This window comes from Galeopterus variegatus, unplaced genomic scaffold, assembly GCF_000696425.1.
Source record: "Galeopterus variegatus unplaced genomic scaffold, G_variegatus-3.0.2 Scaffold1373, whole genome shotgun sequence".
NCBI classification, from domain to species: Eukaryota; Metazoa; Chordata; class Mammalia; order Dermoptera; family Cynocephalidae; genus Galeopterus; species Galeopterus variegatus.
This window is the reverse complement of record NW_007727484.1, coordinates 118,615-139,524: the sequence shown is the minus strand read 5'-3', so window position 1 is coordinate 139,524 and position 20,910 is coordinate 118,615. Positions and strand designations below refer to the sequence as shown.

General features: G+C 50.4%; 1 protein-coding gene across 1 annotated transcript in view; it reads left to right on the top strand.

Moving 5' to 3' along the window:
• Nucleotides 1-20,910, top strand: part of EHMT1 (euchromatic histone-lysine N-methyltransferase 1) — a 204,400-nt gene that overhangs the window by 172,521 nt on the left and 10,969 nt on the right. Inside the window, exons 18-26 of the mRNA XM_008576613.1 lie at nt 1,695-1,796; nt 3,541-3,645; nt 11,021-11,175; nt 12,664-12,831; nt 13,049-13,193; nt 13,879-13,956; nt 15,356-15,471; nt 17,122-17,208; nt 17,780-17,858. Of these exons, the coding sequence (XP_008574835.1) occupies nt 1,695-1,796; nt 3,541-3,645; nt 11,021-11,175; nt 12,664-12,831; nt 13,049-13,193; nt 13,879-13,956; nt 15,356-15,471; nt 17,122-17,208; nt 17,780-17,858 (1,035 nt within the window). The remainder of the gene's footprint in view (nt 1-1,694; nt 1,797-3,540; nt 3,646-11,020; nt 11,176-12,663; nt 12,832-13,048; nt 13,194-13,878; nt 13,957-15,355; nt 15,472-17,121; nt 17,209-17,779; nt 17,859-20,910) is intronic.

The window sequence follows — 20,910 nt, the reverse complement described above, 5'->3', positions numbered from 1 at the left end:
TCATTGCAGCACTATTTACAATAGCCAAGAGTTGGAACCAGCCCAAATGTCCATCATCGGATGAGTGGATACGGAAACTGTGATATATCTACACAATGGAATACTACTCAGCTATAAAAATGAATGAAATACTGCCATTTGCAACAACATGGATGGACCTAGAGAGAATTATATTAAGTGAAAAAAGTCAGGCACAGAAAGAGAAATACCACATATTCTCACTTATTGGTGGGAGCTAAAAATAAATAAATAAATACACACAAAAAAACGGGGGCAGGGGGAGAAGACACAACAATTCCTTGAAGTTGATACCACAAGCAAACAGAAAGGACATTGTTGGGAGGGAGCGGGGAAAGGGAAAGGGAAAGGGAGGGAGGTTTCGGTGATGGGCCACAATAATCAGCCACATTGTACATTGACAAAATAAAATAAAATAAGATAAATATTTTCTCCACTTACCATATGTTACCCACGCACTTCCACAGACCCCATCACCACTGCCCTGCTGGGCTCCTTGCAAAAGGAGAGTCCGCCCGCCTCTCCCCTTTCAGCCGGGAGGGCAAGGAGAGGAGGGAGCAGTGTCATTTAAGGGACAGTGTCACTTTCCTCTTCATCAAGATTCTTTGTCAATTGCTGGGGAAATAATTGACCTCAAGCTACTTCAGTCACAACCAATAGAAAAATGGAACGATGATGTGTCCAGCTGTTAAGGGGAAGCAGGCTGGAAAACAAAGGTGGCAGGGAATGGGATGACATGAAAAATATGTTAAAAAAAAAAGTATATTAGATGATGTGTGTTAAAATCAAGGATCGCTGCTCTGAGAGTAGAAGTAAGGGGGAGAATGGCAGTAAAGAGGCACGGTCGGCGCACAGACAGGAACTGGGGAGAAAAGCCTCGCAAGCACAAGGTGGAAACGTGTCCCAATGGGCCCTGTGCGGGGCAGGCGCCCAGTCTGGCGCTCCCAGCCTCTCCTGGAGCTTCTGGGTCTGACCTCCATCCTGGATGTCTTTTGTTTTTTTAGGTGGTTTGATTAGCATGATCTGTTTATTGTCGTTGAGGAAACGAGCTGAAAGCTAGTGGGAAGGCATGTCCCACAGCCAGAGGAAGCACAAGCAGAGGCAGTGGGGTTGGCGACGTGGTCTGGGTGGGCTTACCCCTGTTTTCCTGCTCCTTTCGACCATTTATTACTTTAAGTTCTGTGGCATGAGGACAGCTGTCATGAGTCATTTGCACTGTTTTAATTGTGCTGCATGAGCATTAACTCACAGGGTCCAGGGAGCAGCAGGTGGCATGGAGCAACCCCAGTGGTCGTGTTAGAACCACTCCTAGTGGCACTTGGCGCTGCACGCTGGCCTTGACGAGGAGCCTGGGGGTGTTCCATCCACTCCACAGGGGTGAGGAGTCGGGGCAGTCTTTGTTACGGTGCACCCGTAGGTTCCTTACCACTTGAGCTCTGCCTCAATGGTCAGTTGCCCAGCAGACAAGAGCTTGCTGTGACTGTGCCTCCTGGGCTGTGCGGCCTCAGAAGATGACTTAGTCCTCTTGGCCTGGGTTTCCTTATCATTCAGGGAGGACAATAACAGCTACTTGCTCGTGCTGGGGACAAGGGCTCTCTGTGGTCCTGCACTCAGGACTGGGCACACCAGAGTCCTGAGTGTGAGTGCTCTGGCCCTCACTGGCGTTTGTGTTGCAGGATGCAGAGGGCTCAACGTGTTTGCACTTGGCTGCCAAGAAAGGCCATTATGATGTAGTTCAGTATCTGCTTTCGAATGGACAAATGGACGTCAACTGCCAGGTAAAGCCACACCTTCCACCCACTGGTGCACTTCCCTGACTGGCTGGACCCTGCACAGCTGTCCTATGCCCACCCCCATTCTCCACAGCTTCCTGTCACACCGCGGGTCAGCTTAGGTGCTGGCAATGTCCTGAAGTCCCTGGAGGCCTCGTCCTCTCTCTCTTCCCATCCTTCCCTGGCCTGCTCTGTGGGCTCGTGTCCAGGGTGGCCCCACACTGGATGTGGCAGGAGGCCTCTCCCTTGGTGTCCACGTGGGCCGCCCTGGTTGCCATCAGGTCTGTGTTCAGAACTCATCACCTGACTTAGGTGTCCGGGCCACTGCATACCCTGACAGCCCCTGCGCCCCTCTGTGGTACCCTGTCCTCCTTCCCTGTCTTGTTTGTCCCCATAGCACTGGCCGCCGTCTCTGAGTGTTTGCTTCCTGCCCACCTGCCTGTCATCTCTCCCCTACTCCCAACCCCTGGCAGTGCCACAGGGCAGGGTCTTAACTGTTTTGCTTATGCTGTGACCTGTGGTGCCTCTTCAGTGCCTGGCACATTGTAAGTCCCCGTAGATATCTATTGATTGCATGAATGGCTGAGAGACTAGAGGGCTGGTCTCGAGGCTGCCCAGGTGGCACAGAGTCCTCACAGGCTTGAGGTCCTGGGATGCGTCTGTCTCCACACACTATTCCCTCCCTCAGGAGGCTCTACCTTCATCATAGCCAGACACTGCCCCCCACCAGCGTTCAGGCTGGGTTCTGTGCCTTCTTGACCTTGGTGCCCCCGCAAGATGGACTGAAAGCAGTGGCCCCTGCAGTGTGCTCCTTGGGCTCATGGCTGCCTGCCCCGACAGTCCACGGGCTGGACCCCCTCTCTGTGTTGTTCGTGTGTGTCCCCAGTGCTTGGGGTGTTGCTGACAGTTAACCCGCAGGGGAGGTTTAGCTTAATCGTGGAGGCTGTATGCGTCCACCAGGGAAATGTGCGACCGTGGGATGTGTGGAACGTCCTTTCAGAGGTGCTGGGGAGGAAGCTGAGTCTTCTGCCTGCAGACCAGGAGTTGGCAGCATGACACTAAGTTTCTGGAAAGTTCCCTCCTTCTGGTTTAAATAAAACTACCCAGGACTGCTGAGTGGACTCAGTGGTGTGGTTGGGAGCTGGTTCATCAGATCATGACTGGCCCTAGGATTGAGTCAGCCTGTAGGCTTTGTGTTTCCTGCCCTTCAAGAAAAGGCAGGGTGTGGGTCTCTGGGCCTGGACGTCCGTCTGCATTCTTGGTTGCCGCTCTCACTGGGCTAGCACCAGCTCTCGTGTACAGAGTCCACACTGGGGCCAAAAGGTCAGAGTCTGTGGCTTTCTGAGCTTCCCACCAGGCACGACCACAGCACTCTCTGGGTCTGGTCTGGGCTTACCAAGTTTCAGTTCTCTTGCTTGTTATTCAGTTAGATGTTTGTTGAAATGTTCTACCTAGTGACGTGTGGGGCTTGGAGTGAGCTCCCCCAGTACAGAGATGGCCTGTGTGCCAGTGGGTTGGACCTGGCTCCAGGTCTGTCTTCGTCCTGTAGTGGCCGAGCTACCTGGGTTGGTGCTCTGAGGACCAGCCCCTGCCTCCTGGGGCTGCTGTGCAGGTCCTGAGTGAGATGCATGTGCAGAGGCACAGTCCTGGGAGACATGGGGCCTCCACAGCAGGAGCCCTTCTTACTATTCTCTCAGTTTCTCGTCTCTAGTAATTCTGATAGGTTTTTATTTCTCCCTTTTGGAATTAGGATGATGGAGGCTGGACGCCCATGATTTGGGCCACTGAGTACAAGCACGTGGACCTGGTGAAGCTGCTGCTGTCCAGGGGCTCTGACATCAACATCCGCGACAATGTGAGTCTCGTGTGCGCCACCATTCCCCCAGGAGGCAGCATCCTGGGGGTTTGGGGGCCAGGCCACTTAGGGGTGGCATCCTCCTTATATGGAGGTCCTTTTCTCAAAAGCAGAACCCTAGCACCTGGTGGCAGCTCTGACCTCTTCCTGTCAGTGGCTCACTGGCTCAAAGTGACCTCCCGTGGTCATGCTGTGCTGGCTGTGAATAGAGGACACGGAGTCCCTGCGGATGTGCAGGGTCCACGTCTTTAGAGGGTGCGTCACTACCCTGCTCTCCCTCCTTCCTTCCGACTCACGTGTCCATGACTGAGACCTGAGAAGTAATCCAGGAAGGTTATTAGGACTGGTGACCTTGTGCTGGTGCCGTGGTTACTGCTGGCTGGCTCTGCCCATAGTTCCACCTTGGAGGAAAAAGAAGGAATAGTGGGGACTGATCGTATCGTGGTTTTCTGTGCTGTGACCGGAGATACCAAACTGATGCTTAGTGTTGTAGGACCAGTTTGCTTGTCCAGAAGATAGGGTTTGGATTCTGGGTGGAAGACTCCCCCGTCCATCTGGGTGGCTTCCCTCCAGCCTGTGCGACAGGTGAGCAACAGCAGGTGACTGAGGGACTTAAAAGGGAGTTTATGGGAAGGTCTTCCTGGCAGGATTGTGGGAGGGCCGGGTGTGGATGTGGGTGGGACAGCGAGGGGCCTGTGCTGGCGTGAGTCCCGTGTTACCTCCCAGGACAGCTGCCAGCACCCAGCATGGGCTGCAGAGCTGCGTCTTCCCTACGTCACCAAGAGCCATAAACGGAAAGTCCAGCCACAGATCAGCCCATTAAATCGATAACTAGGAAAGGTGGTTTGGTACAAAAAAGGTGATTTCTGAAAGACCCTGTGATACACTGCGTGTGCCGAAGCCTGAATGTCTGAGGTGGGTGTGTTGTGCTCAGAGTGCCGAGACTGGTGGGCATGGTGGGCTCCTCGCCATTTGTTGTCCTGGATCAGCAGTGGGACCCCTCCCTGTGTCTGTGAGCAGAGACTGCCTACTCCCGAGAAACCCAGAACAGTGGCCGTGCTGGAGGCTGTAGCCCCAAGGGTGTGTCTGTTCGTCCCTTCAGAGCCCATTCTTGTAGCTCTGGCACAGTGGGGTGGTGCTAGGCGAGAGGACCATGGCACAGTAGTGAAGGAGCTGTGAGCTGGTGGACAGCAGTGGGGAGGACATGTGGAAGAGGACAGGAGGGAAGCAGAGACAGGGGAGTCTCTTGTGGCTGCAGCAGAGGTGAGATGGTCATGATTTCCTTGCCAGCATCACTGTCTCAAAGGCTGGCATGGCAGCGAGGGGCAGCACCCGCCCTGTGTCCTTGGACAGCACACAGCCTGTCCAGGGTTCAGTGGGAGTTAGCTTTAGAATGCTCGTGGCTGTTCCCACAAAACGGGATGACTGATTAAATTCCAAGTTTGATATTTATACAGTGAAACACTTTATTGCTGTTATTTTTTTGGTATCTGTCCAGTACACGGATGGAACCCTGGACCTTGGTGTTATCAGTACCATGTTCTAACCTGCTGAGCTAACTGGCCAGTCCTGAAACACTTTATTGTTTTAATAACTTTATTGATGTGTAATTGGTGGACCGCATGTATTTAAAGTGTACAGTTGGATGACTTTTAACCACCATGATCAAGATGGTGAACATAATCATCACCTAGTCCCAGAAGTTCCCTCCTCCTGCTCCATAGCCACACCCACGCCCGTCCCCAGTCGCCCACTGTCCAGCTTTCTCTCTGGATGAGTTTGCATGTTTAGTTTTGTATAAATGGAGCCTATGTGTGTGCTGCTTTTAGTCAGCACCAGTTTTCGGATTTGTCCGTGCTCTCCTATCAATAGTTCCTTCTTTTTATTGCCCTGAAGTGTTCCACCGTATGGATGTGTCACAGCCTGTCCTCCATCTGTTGGTGGACGTTTGGGTGGTTTTTTGTTTGTGGCTGTCACAGGAAGCTGCTGTGAATGTTTGCGCCTTTGTTTCTCTTGGGTGAACACTCAGGAATAGAAGGGCAGGGTCATGTGATGGATGTGTGTTTAAATGATTTTAAGAAACAGCCCAACTTTTCAAAGTGGTTACGTCATTTCTAGTATATAGAGTTCTGGTTCCTCCCACATCCTCCCCAGCACTTAGGATGGTCAGTCTTTTTTTGTTTGTTTGGTTTTGGTTTTTTGGTGGCTGGCCGGTACAGGGCTCAAACCCAGGACCTTGGTGTTATCGGCACCACACACTAACCCACTGAGCTAACTGGCCAGCCCCCAGTTCTTGAGTTTTAGCTCTTTTAGTAGTGTGTAGTGGAATGCAATTGTGATTTTGATTGTCACTTAATTTCATTTCTGTATGACTAATGCCGTATTGAGCATCTGTATTAGTCCATTTAGGTTGCTTATAACAAAATAACTCAAAATGGGTAATTTATGAAGAAAACAAAATGTATTGCTTACAGTTTCTGAGGCTGAGAAGTCCAAAGTCCATCTGGTGCTGGCAACAGTGACCCAGGGGTCTCACATTGCAAGATGGTGGAAGCAGAGAGAAAGAGAGAGACAGACTCTCCTGTTAAAGCCCTCAGAACCATGCCCCTGACCACCATTTTTAATCCATTCACCACTACAATGACCTATAATCCAATCATCTCTCTCTTCAAGGCTCCACCTTTCAATTACCGTAATTAGATTTCCCACCTCTTAACAATCACAGTGGGGGCTAAGTTTCTAATACATGAAACTTGGGGGACACAATTCAAGCTTCAGGGAGTTTGCGGGGGACATAATTCAATCCACTATAGCATCTTTTTGTATGCTTACTTGCCATCCATATACTTTGGTGAATGGTCTGTTTATTTATTTTTTATTTTTATTATTTATTTATTTATTTATTTTCCTTTTTGTCTTTTTTCGTGACCGGCAACGGATCGCAACCCTCAGTGTCGCACCTGTACTGGACCGGGACCGGCAACGGGATCGCAACCCTCGGTGTTGCGCCCGCACCTCGCCCAGCCAGTGAGCGGGAACCGGTCTGTATGTGGGATCCGAACCCTCGGCGGGAGCGCCACCGCACTCCCAAGCGGCGCACTGTAGCAGTGTGCCACCGGGCCGGCCCGGTGAATGGTCTGTTTAAACCTTTTATTTGTTTTTTTATTGGGTAGTTTATTTTCTTATTCTTGACTTTTGAGAGTTTACTTTATATTCTGGGCACAAGTCCTTTATTGGATACGTTCTTTATAAATCTTTGGAAGCACAGAGGTTTTTAAATTTTGATACATTTTTAATCAAGTTTTTTTTTGTCTTGTTTTTAAATGGATCCTTCTTTTGGTGTTTTATTTAAGAAATCATTGCATAACCTAAGATCCCTAAGATATTCTCCCACATTTTCTTATAGTAGTTTTACAGTTTTAGGTTTTTACCTTGGCCTATGATCTATAATGAACTAATTATTTTTTATGGTGTGAGGTATGAGTCGAAGTTCTTGTTTTTGTTTTTAGCATGTGGATGTGTTGTTCCAGCACTGAGAAAGTTGTTCTTTATCCATAGAAATGACTTTGCATCTTCTTCAAGAATCAGTGGTCCACGTGCGCATGAGTCAGTTCTGGGCTCTCTCTGTTGTTGCTGATCTATCTGCAGATGACCTCTGTGTCCATCTTTGTGCCAGCAGCACAGAGCTTTCCTGAGTGGAATGGCTGCATAGTCAGTCTTGGGACCACGGATGGCTGGAGAGCCTTGTGGCGCATCCTTCCATGTCCTCCCTCCCAAACTTACTGTTCTCACGAGGTTTGCTTATATGTACGTTTTCAACACCACAGTGACCAGGCTGTCACTTTGTTTAAGCAGTGATCTTGCAGAGAGATTGTAAAGAAGCCTCCCCCGTGTGCTTCTGCGTCCTGTCTCCACTCCTCCTCTTGCACTCGGGCACCTGGGTTTCTATCTGATGTCTGCTTCTGCTAGTCTTGCTGGCTTTCACACTTCTCGTCATGTTGGTCTGTGTGTGATGAATTCTCTCAGCTTTTTAATGCCTAGAAGGTCCTTATTTTGCCTTCACTGAAAGACAGTTTTTGCTGGGTGTAGAATTCCGGGTTGACAGTTTTTTTCTTTCAGAACTTTAAGCACCTCGTGTCCCTGAGTCTGCATGTGAGGTGTTTGCAGTGAGAAATCTGCTCCCATCCTTGTGTGTGTTCCTCTGCTTGTCATGTGTCTTTCTCCTTCTGGCTGTTTGTGAGATTTTTTTTCTTTATCACTGGATTTTAGCAATTTGATTATTAAAGTGCCTTGGTGTTACTTTTTGTGTGTGCTTAGGATTCCATTGAGCTTCTTGGATCTATAGATTTAGAGTGTTTGTCAAAATTTGGGAATCTTACAGTCATTATTTCTTCAAATATGCTTTCTGCCCACCCCCCACTTTCTAAGTATTCTAGCCATATGTGTTACACTGCTTGAAGTTGTTCCATGGCTTCTGATGCTCTTTTCAATTTTTAAAAATTATTTTTCTACACTGTATTTCAGTTTAGGTGGTTTCTATTGGTATGTCTTCCACTTCACTGGTCTTTTCTTCTGCAATGCCAGTTATGCTGTTAATCTTATCCAGTGTATTTCCATTTCAGACACTGGTTTTTCTGTTGGGTCTTTCTGGTGTTTTGTAGTGTGCCTCTACTTACCTTGTAAACGTTTGGAATACAGCTATACCGCTGTTGATGACTTTGTTTGCTATTCCAACATGTGTTTTTATTCGGTTCTGGATTTTGGTTGAGTGGTTTTTCTCCTCATTCTGGGTCACATTTCTTGCTTTTTAGCATATGTGGTAACCTGTAGCTGGATACCAGACATTGTGAATTTTATATTGTAGGGTGCTGGAAATTTTTGTCTCGTTGTGAATATTCTTGAGCTTTTTTCTGGGAAACAGTAAAGTTACCTGGTGTCAGTCTGATCATGTTGGGTTTTGCTCCTCAGGTTTGTTAGGTGGGTTTGGAGCAGTTCTCAGTCTAGGGGTGATCAGTGCCACCACTGAGGCAGGTCCCTCCTGTGTCTTCCAGCCCGCAGCCTGTGGACAGAGTGCTTCCTGCCTGGCTGGGATGGGCCCTGGCTTCAGGGTGCCTTCTTACAGGCACGTGGCCACCAGGTGAAAATGCACAGGTCTCCAGAGCCTCCTTGGAGTTCTGTTCTCTGTTCTGAGCATGTGAGGGCTCCGCCTGGTCCCCCCATGCCATGGCTGGAGTCCCTGGAGGTGGTAAGCGGAGCAGGTGCAGGTTCCCTGCTTGCTTTCTCTCTCAGGGATCACAGTGCTTCGTGGCCTCATGTCCAAGGTCTTGACAGTTGCTGTTTCACACATTTTGACTGTTTTGTTTTATTCTTCTGGTTCTTTCAGGTGGGGGGATAAATCCCGTCTGGTCCATGTTACCCCATCTTTGCTGGAAGCAGAATCCACCTCTGTCCTTTTAGGAGCTAGAATGCTCAAGTGGTGTGGGCCAGGCTGAACGTAACTTAGCAAGCGGACTTCAGAAAGGCCAGGCGATTAATGAGCCTATGGTAGAGGGTGTTAGGGGACTTGGAAGTTCTCGAAAATGTAACTCTTGTCATGAAAATAGCTATTCTGGTGAAGGAAAAAGAAACGAAGCTCCTGAGGAAACAGTGTTTTGTTCAGGGAGTTCTCAAGTGTATAGAAGATGGAAACCAGAAACAAAGATCAGAGGGATGGAAAAGCTGCTAAGAATAACAGCCAGAAGAAAAAGCCCCCAATAAGCTGAGGTTTTGCAGAACATACTAAGGTTCACAAAAAGGAGTTTGCTTTTACTTTCTTCTTTTAGAAACAGAAAGAGGAAGCAAAAGCCCATGCTCGGCTGGCAGCTATGTGTTGATGAGGATGGCAGAGGCATGGCCACTCCATTTCTGTTTTGCTTTTATCTTTCCTGGTGTTCATTGAGCCGAAAAGCTTTGAATGTACCTTACAATGTGAGGATTGGGATGGGATTTGTACAAGAGTACCAGAGTGTTACAGATGAGCCCCCTCCTCTTTCTGGGGGAGGGCACCCAGGACCTGCAGAATCAACCCCTGTGTGTGCTGAGGCTGTGCTCCCCGGGGGGGTGGGGCAGAGTTAAAGGTGCAGTGGACACGTGAGCCACCACAGGGCAGACCTGAGCAGACAGGGCTTGCAGGCGCTGGCACCTAGTGGGGCTGCCGTAGGCGCTGAGCTTCCTCAGCCCCGGTGACAGAATACACAGGGAGGCTTGACTGTGTACAGGAAGCCTGTGGAAATTACCCTTGATTACCGAGGGGAGGGAAGACCTTCAAGAGCAGCAAAATGTTTATATCCTTTAATTTGGTAATCCCACCTCTGAGGATTTAGCCTTGAGAAATACTTCAGAAAAAAGAAAAGTACTAAAATATTCAATAGCATTGTATTCCAGAGGAAAAACCAGAAATAAACAAAATGTTCAGTACAGGCAAAGTTTAGTAAATACGGTATGTGAGCTGAGTGACTGGTCAGCACAGTGATGCCTCTGGCCCTCATTGCATGCAGAAGGCTCTGGTCGTATCATGCCATTTGGCATGAGCCTCAGCAGACGGAGGCCATGGGTGAGGCCCAGAGGGTCAGGGACAGACAGAAATCAGGCGTGAGAGTGGGTATGCTTCTCATTTTGTTTACTGCTGTTGTGTTCCTAGTGTGATAGGTGTTAAATATCAGTTTATTGTTTTAATTTATATTTCTTGGCAATCTGACAAGGTCAAACATTTTCTGTATTTATGTTTACTTTCATCTTTTTCTTATCCAGTTGTATTTTATTTTCATATCCTTTGTATATTTATTTTTTCAGAATTGTAGTGTTCTAATAAACTTACTGTGTGATTGTAAAGCATGTATATTTCACATGTGGCACAAATATTTTTTCAGTTTTTCTTTATTTAAAACTTTAAGTAACATTTGAATTTAATCAAGCTTACTTATCTTTATCAAATCTCACACAAACATTATCCTGTCCTGTGACTGTAACTGTTTGGGAATGAATATAATTTTTAAAATAGAAGAAAAGTGCCCACCAATGTTATCCTAATAATGTTTTGTGTTGAGAGTGGTGTAATTCTGTTTTTTTTTTTTTTTTAATATTCTGTACTGTCATTATGTTACTTTTATAACGAGAAAAAGAGGAAAAAAGATGCCCTCCAGAATTCAGGTAGGTGCTTGGTTCTCTTCTCTGAGGGCCTGTGAAGCCTTTTTTGCTTGGCCTGTGCTGGGAACAGCTAATTGCCCTCCTAGCATTTCTCGTCGGGTGAGTGAGAGGAGTGGCCACCTTTGCCTGGTCCCAGTGTCATGTGCTTGGCCCAAACCATCCTCACCAGGTTTTGCCTGTGTCTGTCCAGGAGGAGAACATCTGCCTGCACTGGGCAGCATTCTCGGGCTGCGTGGACATAGCTGAGATACTGCTGGCTGCCAAGTGCGATCTCCACGCCGTGAATGTCCACGGAGACTCGCCCCTGCACATAGCTGCCAGGGAGAACCGCTACGACTGCGTCGTGTGAGTGGCCCTGGCACGACGTGGCCCCTGCTGCCCCTGGGTTGGGCTACCGCTGGCCCAGGTGCCGGGAGAGGCTGCTGCATGGCTGTGTGTTCACACTGGGCATCAAGTGGAGGCAGCCCCTCCCTCCTCGTGGCCCTGGCACGACGTGGCCCCTGCTGCCCCTGGGTTGGGCTACCGCTGGCCCAGGTGCCAGGAGAGGCTGCTGCATGGCTGTGTGTTCACACTGGGCATCAAGTGGAGGCAGCCCCTCCCTCCTCGGGTGGAAGAGCACCCTCGGTGTTCCGCTAGCAGAGGAGGCTCTTTCCCATCCCACGTTTGAGATCAGCTGTGGCTTGTTTCTGGTTCAGGGAGGATCATCATGAGAAATCCTCAAATTCTTAGGTCGAACCTTGAGCTGAATCTCAGACCTAAACCTACTGTCAGGAGGCTGTGAAGCATGGGTGAGAGGCACGTGAGGACAGTCTGCTATGAATGGGGGCCTGCCAGCTCTGAGGCCACAAGAGTCTGAGTGATCCCTGGAGCAGTGCCCACAGACAGGGCTGGAGGTGCTAGCCATTCAGGGCCCTTTTAAACTTGAGGCCTCTTTCCCATAAGTCATTTGGGTCTTGGGATGGGGGATGAGGAGCTGTGGCTCTGAGGCCACAAGAGTCTGAGTGATCCCTGGAGCAGTGCCCACAGACAGGGCTGGAGGTGCTGGCCATTCAGGGCCCTTTTAAACTTGAGGCCTCTTTCCCATAAGTCATTTGGGTCTTGGGATGGGGGATGAGGAGCTGTGGCCGCTCCACACAGGACTAGGCAGAACCCCCTGCTAATCCTGCAGGTGACTCCCACCTCACCTGGAAAGCAGGCTGTGAAGTTGGTTCCCATGGCCCCCACAAGCGAGGTGCCTGCCTGCTCAGACTTGGACCTGGCCACAGTTCAGCCAAGCGAGGCCACAGCTCCGCATGCAGTGGCCCCTGGCCGGGCTCAGGCCGGTCAAGCACTAGGGTTGCTCCCTGTGCACGTCCAGGCATGGTTTTTCTCTGTGAGGTGCCTGCCTGCTCAGACTTGGACCTGGCCACAGTTCAGCCAAGCGAGGCCACAGCTCCACATGCAGCGGCCCCTGGCCGGGCTCAGGCCGGTCAAGCGCTAGGGTTGCTCCCTGTGCATGTCCAGGCATGGTTTTTCTCTGCCATCGCTCCCATTTTGTCCTTGAGGGTGAATTTGAATGAAAAGTCCAAGAAAAAGTTTCTTTGTGCTAGTTCCTTATACACTTCTTGCTAAAAAAAACTGTGATGACTTTGACAGTAGCACGGCGAGGACTGTTTTGGGGTGAGTTAAAGCCAATCTTTTTAGAATCATTGGTCAGCAAACTTGTTAAAGTTACTTCAAAACAAATAGTGTGTTCTCTTTATTTTTAGTGATCATCGTCATTTTGTAAATCTTTTCTTTGTGTCTTCTAAGTTAAAATATCAATATTTTGTTGGCTTACATTTTTCCTTTTAGCCTCTTTCTTTCTCGGGATTCAGATGTCACCCTAAAAAACAAGGAGGGAGAGACGCCCCTGCAGTGCGCGAGCCTCAACTCTCAGGTGTGGAGCGCTTTGCAGATGAGCAAGGCACTCCGAGACTCGGCCTCTGACAAGCCTGTCCCTGTCGAGAAGACAGTGAGCAGGTGAGAAGCTTCCAGAATCAAGATGGTTCTGTAGCACATCACTGATGAATTGGGGTGTCAGGAGCTTGGGATGGCAGCTTCTCTTGGAGCTGAACTGTCCTGAGGCCCGAGTTAAGACTGTCTGGTCCAGGTGCTTGTCAGCTGCCTGTTGTCCTCTGTGTCACCCACTGGGCAGAGCTTGTCACTGCAGAAGGTGACGCCCCCTGTTCCATGGCAGAGACATCGCCCGAGGCTATGAGCGAGTCCCCATCCCCTGTGTCAACGCTGTGGACAGTGAGCCGTGCCCCAGCAACTACAAGTATGTCTCTCAGAACTGTGTGACTTCCCCCATGAACATCGACAGGAACATCACTCACTTGCAGGTTAGTGATGGTGGAAGAGGCTGGCTTGAGCCAGAACTTAGCAGGCGGAGTAGGCCCCAGAGCTGGGGCTCGGGTCTTCTCACCACTCCCAGAGCAGGAGGGCTTGCGGGGGCTTCCCAGGAAGTCCCTGTTCTCTCGGCACTTGCCTCTCATGAAAGAGCTGAGAGGTAGATAAAGATCCTGCCAGGAAAAGGACCCGAGTGGGGCATAGCCCTGGGCCCTCCCAGTGCTCTTCTGAGGACCTCTCGCCAGCCCCAGAGCCATGTAAGCATCCCCCGGCTGGTGCTGGCCCAGGCCCCGGTGCTGGCTCCTCCTCGGGGCACAAGTGAGAGGAGCTTGGTGCAGGGTCTGCACAGTGACCCAGACCCAGCTGTGCTGGCACCTGTCAGGCCACACGCAGCCACCAGCTGCCATTGCAGACCTTCCCGCCTCCTGTCTCGCTCTTTAGGGTCCTTGTCCAGAGCCCTTCCCATGAGCACTCAGTGTCTTTCATAGTAACCCAAACATTCTCTCTGGCCTGTATACCCTTTTCCCTAAGAAGCTGCACACTTGGTGTCTATGAGAAAGCACATATCAGATGTAGGGGTAATTTGGGGAGTTGTCAGACACTGGGTGGTGATGTAATGGGGTGCGAGCAGCAGCAGGAGGTGCTTTCCTGACGGTGCTGCGGTGTCTCTGCCCTCAGTACTGCGTGTGCATAGACGACTGCTCTTCCAGCAACTGCATGTGCGGCCAGCTCAGTATGCGCTGCTGGTACGATAAGGTGAGGATCCTCTGTGCTCGTGTGCTTGTGTGGTGAGTCCTGCTGATGGGCATTTATGGAAACAACAGCTTTGGAAAGGAAGGGTGGGAGGTGAGCAGGTGTGGAGACCAGGATGCAGGTGGAGGCAGGCCAGCAGTGACAGGCTGCCCCGGGGTGGGCATGGGGCCAAGGAGAGGGCTCCCGCAGTCCCTGGGCTGGAGCCAGTGACCTTTGTGTCTGCTTGGAGGGTGGCAGGGAGGTAGGGCGCTTGGCCACAGGTGGTCCTGAGTGGCAGGCCTGGCTTGGCCATGGCAGGAAACGTGCTTTTGTTGTTTATGTCTGGCGAGCTCTGCTCTGTGCTCAAGAGTGAGTGGCCCGAGAGATGCCTGGTGGGAAGATGGAGGTCGGGGCTGGGCTGGATGGAGTGCGCATCAGCAGACATGGTGGCCGAGGGGCTGCAGGCTGGAAGTGACTGGTGGGGAAGCAGCTGAGGAGGAGACCAGGGAGAAGCGCTCCCAGGTGCAGCTCAGGGGAAGAGCGTCCAGGAGGATGACACCACAGACGTCCTTGGTTTCAGGATTGCTGCTGCTGCTGGTGGGAGCAGAAGCCAGAGTGTCCTGGGGTGAAGAGCAAACACGGGCTGAGGGTGGAGGCAGCAGGCGGGTTCTTTCCAGAAGTGGACTTTAGAGGAGGAGGGGCGTTATGGAGGGTGGAGCACTTGTCACCTGAATGAGAGACTCCTGCTGCCTGCTGTTGGAGGCAAGGCCGAGGCAGTGGGGGATGAGGGGCACATGTCCAGTGCCAGAGAGGGGTGGGGCAGGCAGGCTTCTGAAAGTCATTGGGACCCATGTGCAGCGAAGCATGGTTGTGCTGAGAGGTGGGAGGAGTGAACATTCCGAGGAGAGTACTAACTGTTCAGAAAGGCCCTGAGGCCATTCGGGCCATCATGTACCTCGCAGACTCAGCTCACGCAGCTCTGTGTGCCCTCTGCACCTGCCTGGCGTCAGGGTGTGGGACAGTAGCAAGTGGCTCGGCACCTCCACAGTTGAGGCTTTGCGAGGCTGAGAGCACAGGAGTGTCCAGCAGGCACCCACCACTAGAAGGAAGCAGCAGGACCCTTGCTGTGGCCTGAGCAAGGCTGAGGGAGGACGAGGCAGGAGGATTAGAAAGGCCACAGCTCCTGGTTGACAGGGACCCACTGCAGTCAGGGACTGGGGTGCTCTCTGCAAGGTCTCCAGAATCCGTGTGGGCATCTGGCTTGAGGCTCCTGTTGAGAATGGAGTTTGGCCCTGTTGTTTCTCCCAGGTGGTAAAGTTTGATCAGAAACCCTCATTTTTATGTCAATGTGAGGCCGCACTGGCACATTGTAAAAACACAGAGAGTAACACCAGGTGGATCCTAATGGCATGTCTGTCCGCAGGACGGCCGACTTCTGCCTGAATTCAACATGGCAGAGCCTCCCTTGATCTTTGAGTGTAACCATGCTTGCTCCTGCTGGAGGAACTGCCGGAACCGCGTTGTGCAGAATGGGCTCAGGTGAGAGGTGCTTCCCGCCCGCTGGAGCCTGCACCCTGCTCCTGTATGTGCATGCGCAGCACTGTTCGAATCGGGGTCACCCCCGACAAGCAGGACCTGATGTGTTTGCCATGTGTACACGTGTGTCTGCATGTGTGCGTGTGTTTTCAGGAGAGCCGATGACTTACTTCTGAGTCTTTATCCTCTAGAAATATCACATGTGCCATAAATAACAACAGTCATGCTTCCACCAGCTCTTAGGCTGGAGGGAGGGAATAGACTGTTAGGTTGTCTGAGCCAAGAGCAGAGGGGTGGCCTTGGCACAAGAACTGCTTTTGTTACCAGCTTCATGCGTACCCTCTTCAACAGATCAGGGTTACCATGATTCTCTTTTGGTATTCAGTCATTTTCTAAATACAGTCGTGCACCACCTGAGGACATTTCAGTCAACGATGGACTGCATGTATGGTGTGGTCCCTTCAGATTGAATCACTGTATTTGTACTGTACCATTCCTGTGTTCAGATACAGATACTTACCACCGTGGTACAACCGCCTGTGGCACGTGGTACAGTAATGCGCTGTACAGTTTTGCAGCCTAGGTGTGTAGTAGGCTATACCATCTAGGCATGTGTAAGTAACATGTTTGCACAGCGACAAAACCACCTGACGACACGTTTCTCAGAACTTACCCCATCATTGAGCAATGCATGGCTACATTCTGTGTTCCTTGGGTTTTTCTAGCAGGGGCAGTATGATGCTGTTACTCTTTGAAACCATGGGATTCCTTGTTCCTAAGTCACTCGAGGCACTTGGTCAAGTGAGGATTGGCCAGTGCCCTTTCACTGGCTAGGGTTGGATTCCTTCCTCCAGCAGCCATCAGCTGCCCAGGACCAAACTCCCCCTGCCCTTCCCTCAGGTCCTGGTCTTGACCGTTCCCTCCACAGGTGTGTCTGAGATGAGAAAATTTAGGTGCACCCCACATGTGTTGTCTTCTTACTTACTCCCTCTGAGTCATAAGGGAAAAATTGTGTGTACTGCTGTACGCTGGTTTTTGTAGCTCTGAGACTTTTTTAGCATTAGTAACCTTGGTTCATGCGGGAGCAGAGGATAGCCCGCACTCTGTCTTCGTGTGTGGCGGAACGGCCAGGGGCGGAGGACAAACATGCCGCCTCCCTTAGCGCCCACAGGACATGGTAGATGACATGTGCCAGGAGACAAGTGCACGTGGCTCAAGGCGTCCTCACACAGTGTGGTCTGCTTGGTCGCCTGGCCCAGCTCTGGGGGCACCACTGCCTGAGCTGGCTGGCTCGCAGCAGTCTGGCTTCCAGCCAGAGGGCTGGTTTAGGATGAGCTCCTCTGGTCCTCACAGCATCCTAGTGCACTAGGCCCAATCTTGTCCCCGTGTCACAGATGAAGATACTGAGGCACAGCAAGCGCGAGTGGCTTGCCAAGGTCATGGCCTCCTGAGAGTGTGAGGTGCTGAATCTGAAAGATGGTAGTGGAGCTGCTGCTGGGTCACCTGTAAGGTTCTAGTGTTTCCAGATAGGAAACCAGTCTTCTTCTCCATTTATTTGTGTGGCTCACTGCAGTGATGCACTGCAGGTGGGTTTGCTGACTGTGTGTGATGGCCGAGTGGCACATGTCCACCTGCACGCTACCTGTTTTCCAGGGCAAGGCTACAGCTCTACCGGACGCAGGACATGGGCTGGGGCGTGCGGTCCCTGCAGGACATCCCTCTGGGCACCTTTGTCTGCGAGTGAGTCCCTGGTCACCCAGGTCTGCCGGTCGCATGCATAATTTCTGGGACTGAGGCCAGAATGTGTCTGTGCTCCAAGAAGCCCCTCCGGGAATGGCCACACCCCTGGCTCGCAGCAGTGTGGGGTGGGAGGCTGCAGAGGCCCTGGCCGTACCGGATTGCAGCCCATTGAGCTGCCCACTGGTTGGGTCCCCCTGAAACCAGGCTCATGCTGTCTCCAGCACCCTGCCACCACTCTCTGGCTTTGTCTTCAGTTTCCCTCCCCAGCTCACAAGTGCACTTGAGATGATGCCAGCCGACGTTACCAGTTACTTCCAGGGGAGAGTTGTTCTGGCTGCTCAGGTCTGCCAGTCAGCAGATGCAGGTGTTTCTGTGTTGTCCTTATCTTCCGAAACCTAAAGTTAAATGCCGGTTCGATCACAGGCAGAAGCGAACAAAGATGTTTGGCTGGATATTCTTTTGGGTTTTGTTACAGTTCCTATGGTGCTTCATTCTTTTATTTGAGGTACTTGTCTCTGACTGTGTCCAGTGTCTCCCAGTTCACATCTGGACGCTTCACCTCGCTCTGCAGGTATGTCGGGGAGCTGATCTCCGATTCAGAAGCCGACGTTCGGGAAGAAGATTCTTACCTCTTTGATCTTGACAATAAGGTAATGCATTCTGAGGGGTTAGGGGCATAAAGAGCTAACTGCGACCTGTGAGGCTTGAACACATTTGCTGTCTTGGGGTCTGCAGAATGTCCCGGTGCAGGCCAGTCTCGGAGACGCACTCAGATGTGAGCTCTCACTGCTGACAAGCGTGGGCCCCCTGCGTCCCTGCTGAGCCTGTACCTGGTGCTGGCCTCGATTCTGTGCTCAGGGTGCAGATGAGCATCTTTAGTTGGGACGCCTGGCTTGGGAGGTCCCCGAGCTTGTGCAGCAAACTGCCTCCCTCATGTAGAGTGTGGGGCCTTGGGCACCCCACTCCAGTCCTCTGAACCCTGACTGATCATCCCAGGTTAGAGCCTGGCAGCCCCTGAGGCTGCTGAGAGGCTCAGGGGCTGTGTGTGTTGCAGTGACTGGTGATCTCATGGGGTAGGGAATTGCACATTAGCACAGAAGGGGTGGCCCCGAGGTGCCGTCCCTCAGCTCCTCATGTCGTGGCACCCGAGCCTGACCTCCTGGACACCAGAATCGAGCACGGGCCTGGGCTTGGCTCGCGTGCATGTGTGTGTGTGTGTGTGTGTGTGTGGGCATGCGCAGGGTGTGTGTTGTGCTGGGATGTGTCCTTCTGTGGGATGATTGGCCTGTGCTGGTTGGTAGCACACGTTCTGATAAAGGCGCTTAATTACGTCACTGTGTGCTCTGTGGCTTTTCTACTTCCCATTGGTGTCTCTTAATGAACAGTCAGTCTTTTTCTGTAGACTTGGTGGGTTTCTGTAATGTCCTTACTAATTTTTTTAAAAAACCCGTGGATCCATATTTAGATCTGTAGGTGTAAGACGGAGTCAGCTTTATCTTTTCCTGAACCGATGTCTGCCTGACTCAGTGCCATTTGTTGAAAAGGTGGTCCTTTCTGCATGGCTCAGAAGGGAGACTTCTGTCATAACCCCAGTGTCCACGTGTGCTGGGATCCCTCCTCTCCATTGTCTGCTGAGTGCCCTGGGCTGGGCTCTGCCCTCTCTGTGGTTTCAGGTTACGTCTCGTCACCTTAAGAGTTCCTTAGCAGAGTCGTGCTCTTCTTGGTCTCTATGTATGTTTTGAAACCAGCCTGACGCATTCTACAAAAACTCCTGCAGGAATTTGAAACCAGCCTGACGCATTCTACAAAAACTCCTGCAGGAATTTGATTGGCATTCGGGTGAAGGAAAACTCTTTACCACATCATTTGCTAGTTTGTGAACATGGTGTACCCCTAAATTTGTTGTCTTCTTTACTTAACCCCGATGATGCTTTATGGTTTTCTGTGGTGTGATTTTGTGTGTCTTTGGCTGGATTATTTTTATTAATCAAATAGGTTTTTGATATTTATTCTTTTGGGTCAACTTTATTGTAATTAATTGACATACAGTAAAACACTCCTTTTAAATGTATGGTTTTAGTTTTGACAGGCATATATCCAGTATAGTAAACACCAGAGTCAGGGTGCAGAACGTTCCCGTCACCCCAGAAGTCCCCTGTGCTCCTTTAGTTACTCCCTCTCCCCCACCCATCCTTGTAGGTGAATTTCACCTGCGTTAGAATTTCCTGTAAAGGGAATCCTGTGTCTGGCTCTGTGTGTTCTTGCGGCCCGCCCGGTGCTGCGTGTGTCAGTTCATCCCTTTCTGTTGCCAGCAGGGCCCTGCCAGTGGCTGTGCCAGTGGCTGTGCCAGTGGCTGTGCCAGTTTGTGCACTTGCCTGCAGATGGGCCTCCGGCTGCTTCCAGTTTTGCTCTTGCAAGTAGCTCTCTCCGGCTCTCCTAGACTTGTTTTTATGGGCATGTGTTTTGATTTCTCTTGGGTAATCCACCTGGGAGTGGAACCACAGGGTTGTAAGGTGAGGGTATGTTTAACTTTAAAAGAAACTGCCGGTTTTCCAAAGTGGTTATACCACATACATTTCCACCAGCAATGAACGAGGACTCCAAACACTGTAAATCGTCACCTGCCATTTCTTGACGATTGGCGATGTCGAGCATCTTTTCTTGTGCTCTCATAGGCCATCCTTACATGTTCTTTTGTGAAGTAATTTTTGACATTTATTGATTGCTTTTTAGATGGGCTGTTGTCGTCCTGAGTTGTAAGACCTCTTCACATTTTCTGATGGCGTCCTGCGCCATAAGCACACATGTGTGTGCTGCAAGCTGCCTCTGCCTGATGCATCTGTGTCTCAAGGAAGCCTTGTGTACCCCCAGTTGTAAAGATTTTCTCCTATGTCTTTCTCTAGATGTTCCATATAAAATAAAAGCTAAAAAGCTTTTATGTTTAGGTTCATCATCAGTTTTGATCTAGCCTTTGTGTGTGGTTTGAGGTAAGGGTTGAGGTTCATGTTTTTCTGTGTGAGTGTGTGTTCCTTCCAGCACCGCTGGTTGGAGCAGTCTCTACCTGCACCCACTGATGGGATCTGTCTGGACTGTATTTGGTTCCTTCGATGTATTTGCTTGTCCTCAAACTGATGCCACCCTCTCTTGATGACTGTAGACATAAGATAATCTTGAAACCAGCTAGTGTTAAGTCCTCAAACTCTGTTCTTTTTCACAATTGTTTTAGCTCTTCTGTGTCCACTGTATTTCCACATAAATGGAAGAATCAGTGTGTGAGTACAGGCAGAGGCTGATGGAATTTCTGTTGGGATTGCATTAAATCTGTTGCTCCAGTCTGGGGCATTGAGTCTTCTGACCTGGTGTCTGTTGTGGTCTAGCTCTCCATTGAGGTAGGTCCTCAGTGTCTCTCAGCAGAGCTGCGTAGCTTTCAGTGTATAAATCCTACACATATTTTGTTAAATTAATTCCTAAGTATTTCACTTGTTTTATGCTCTTGTAAATTATACTGCTTTTTAACTTTATTTTGCAATTGTTGGTTGTTACTATAGGGAAATAGTTGATTTTTTTATATGTTGACCTTGCTCAATTCATTTATTGTTTCTGGTAACTTTTTGGAATATTCTTTAGGATTTCCTACACACATGATCGTGTCATATGTTGTCATTTCTAGTCAGTGTCACTTCTGTCTGCTGTCCTCACACT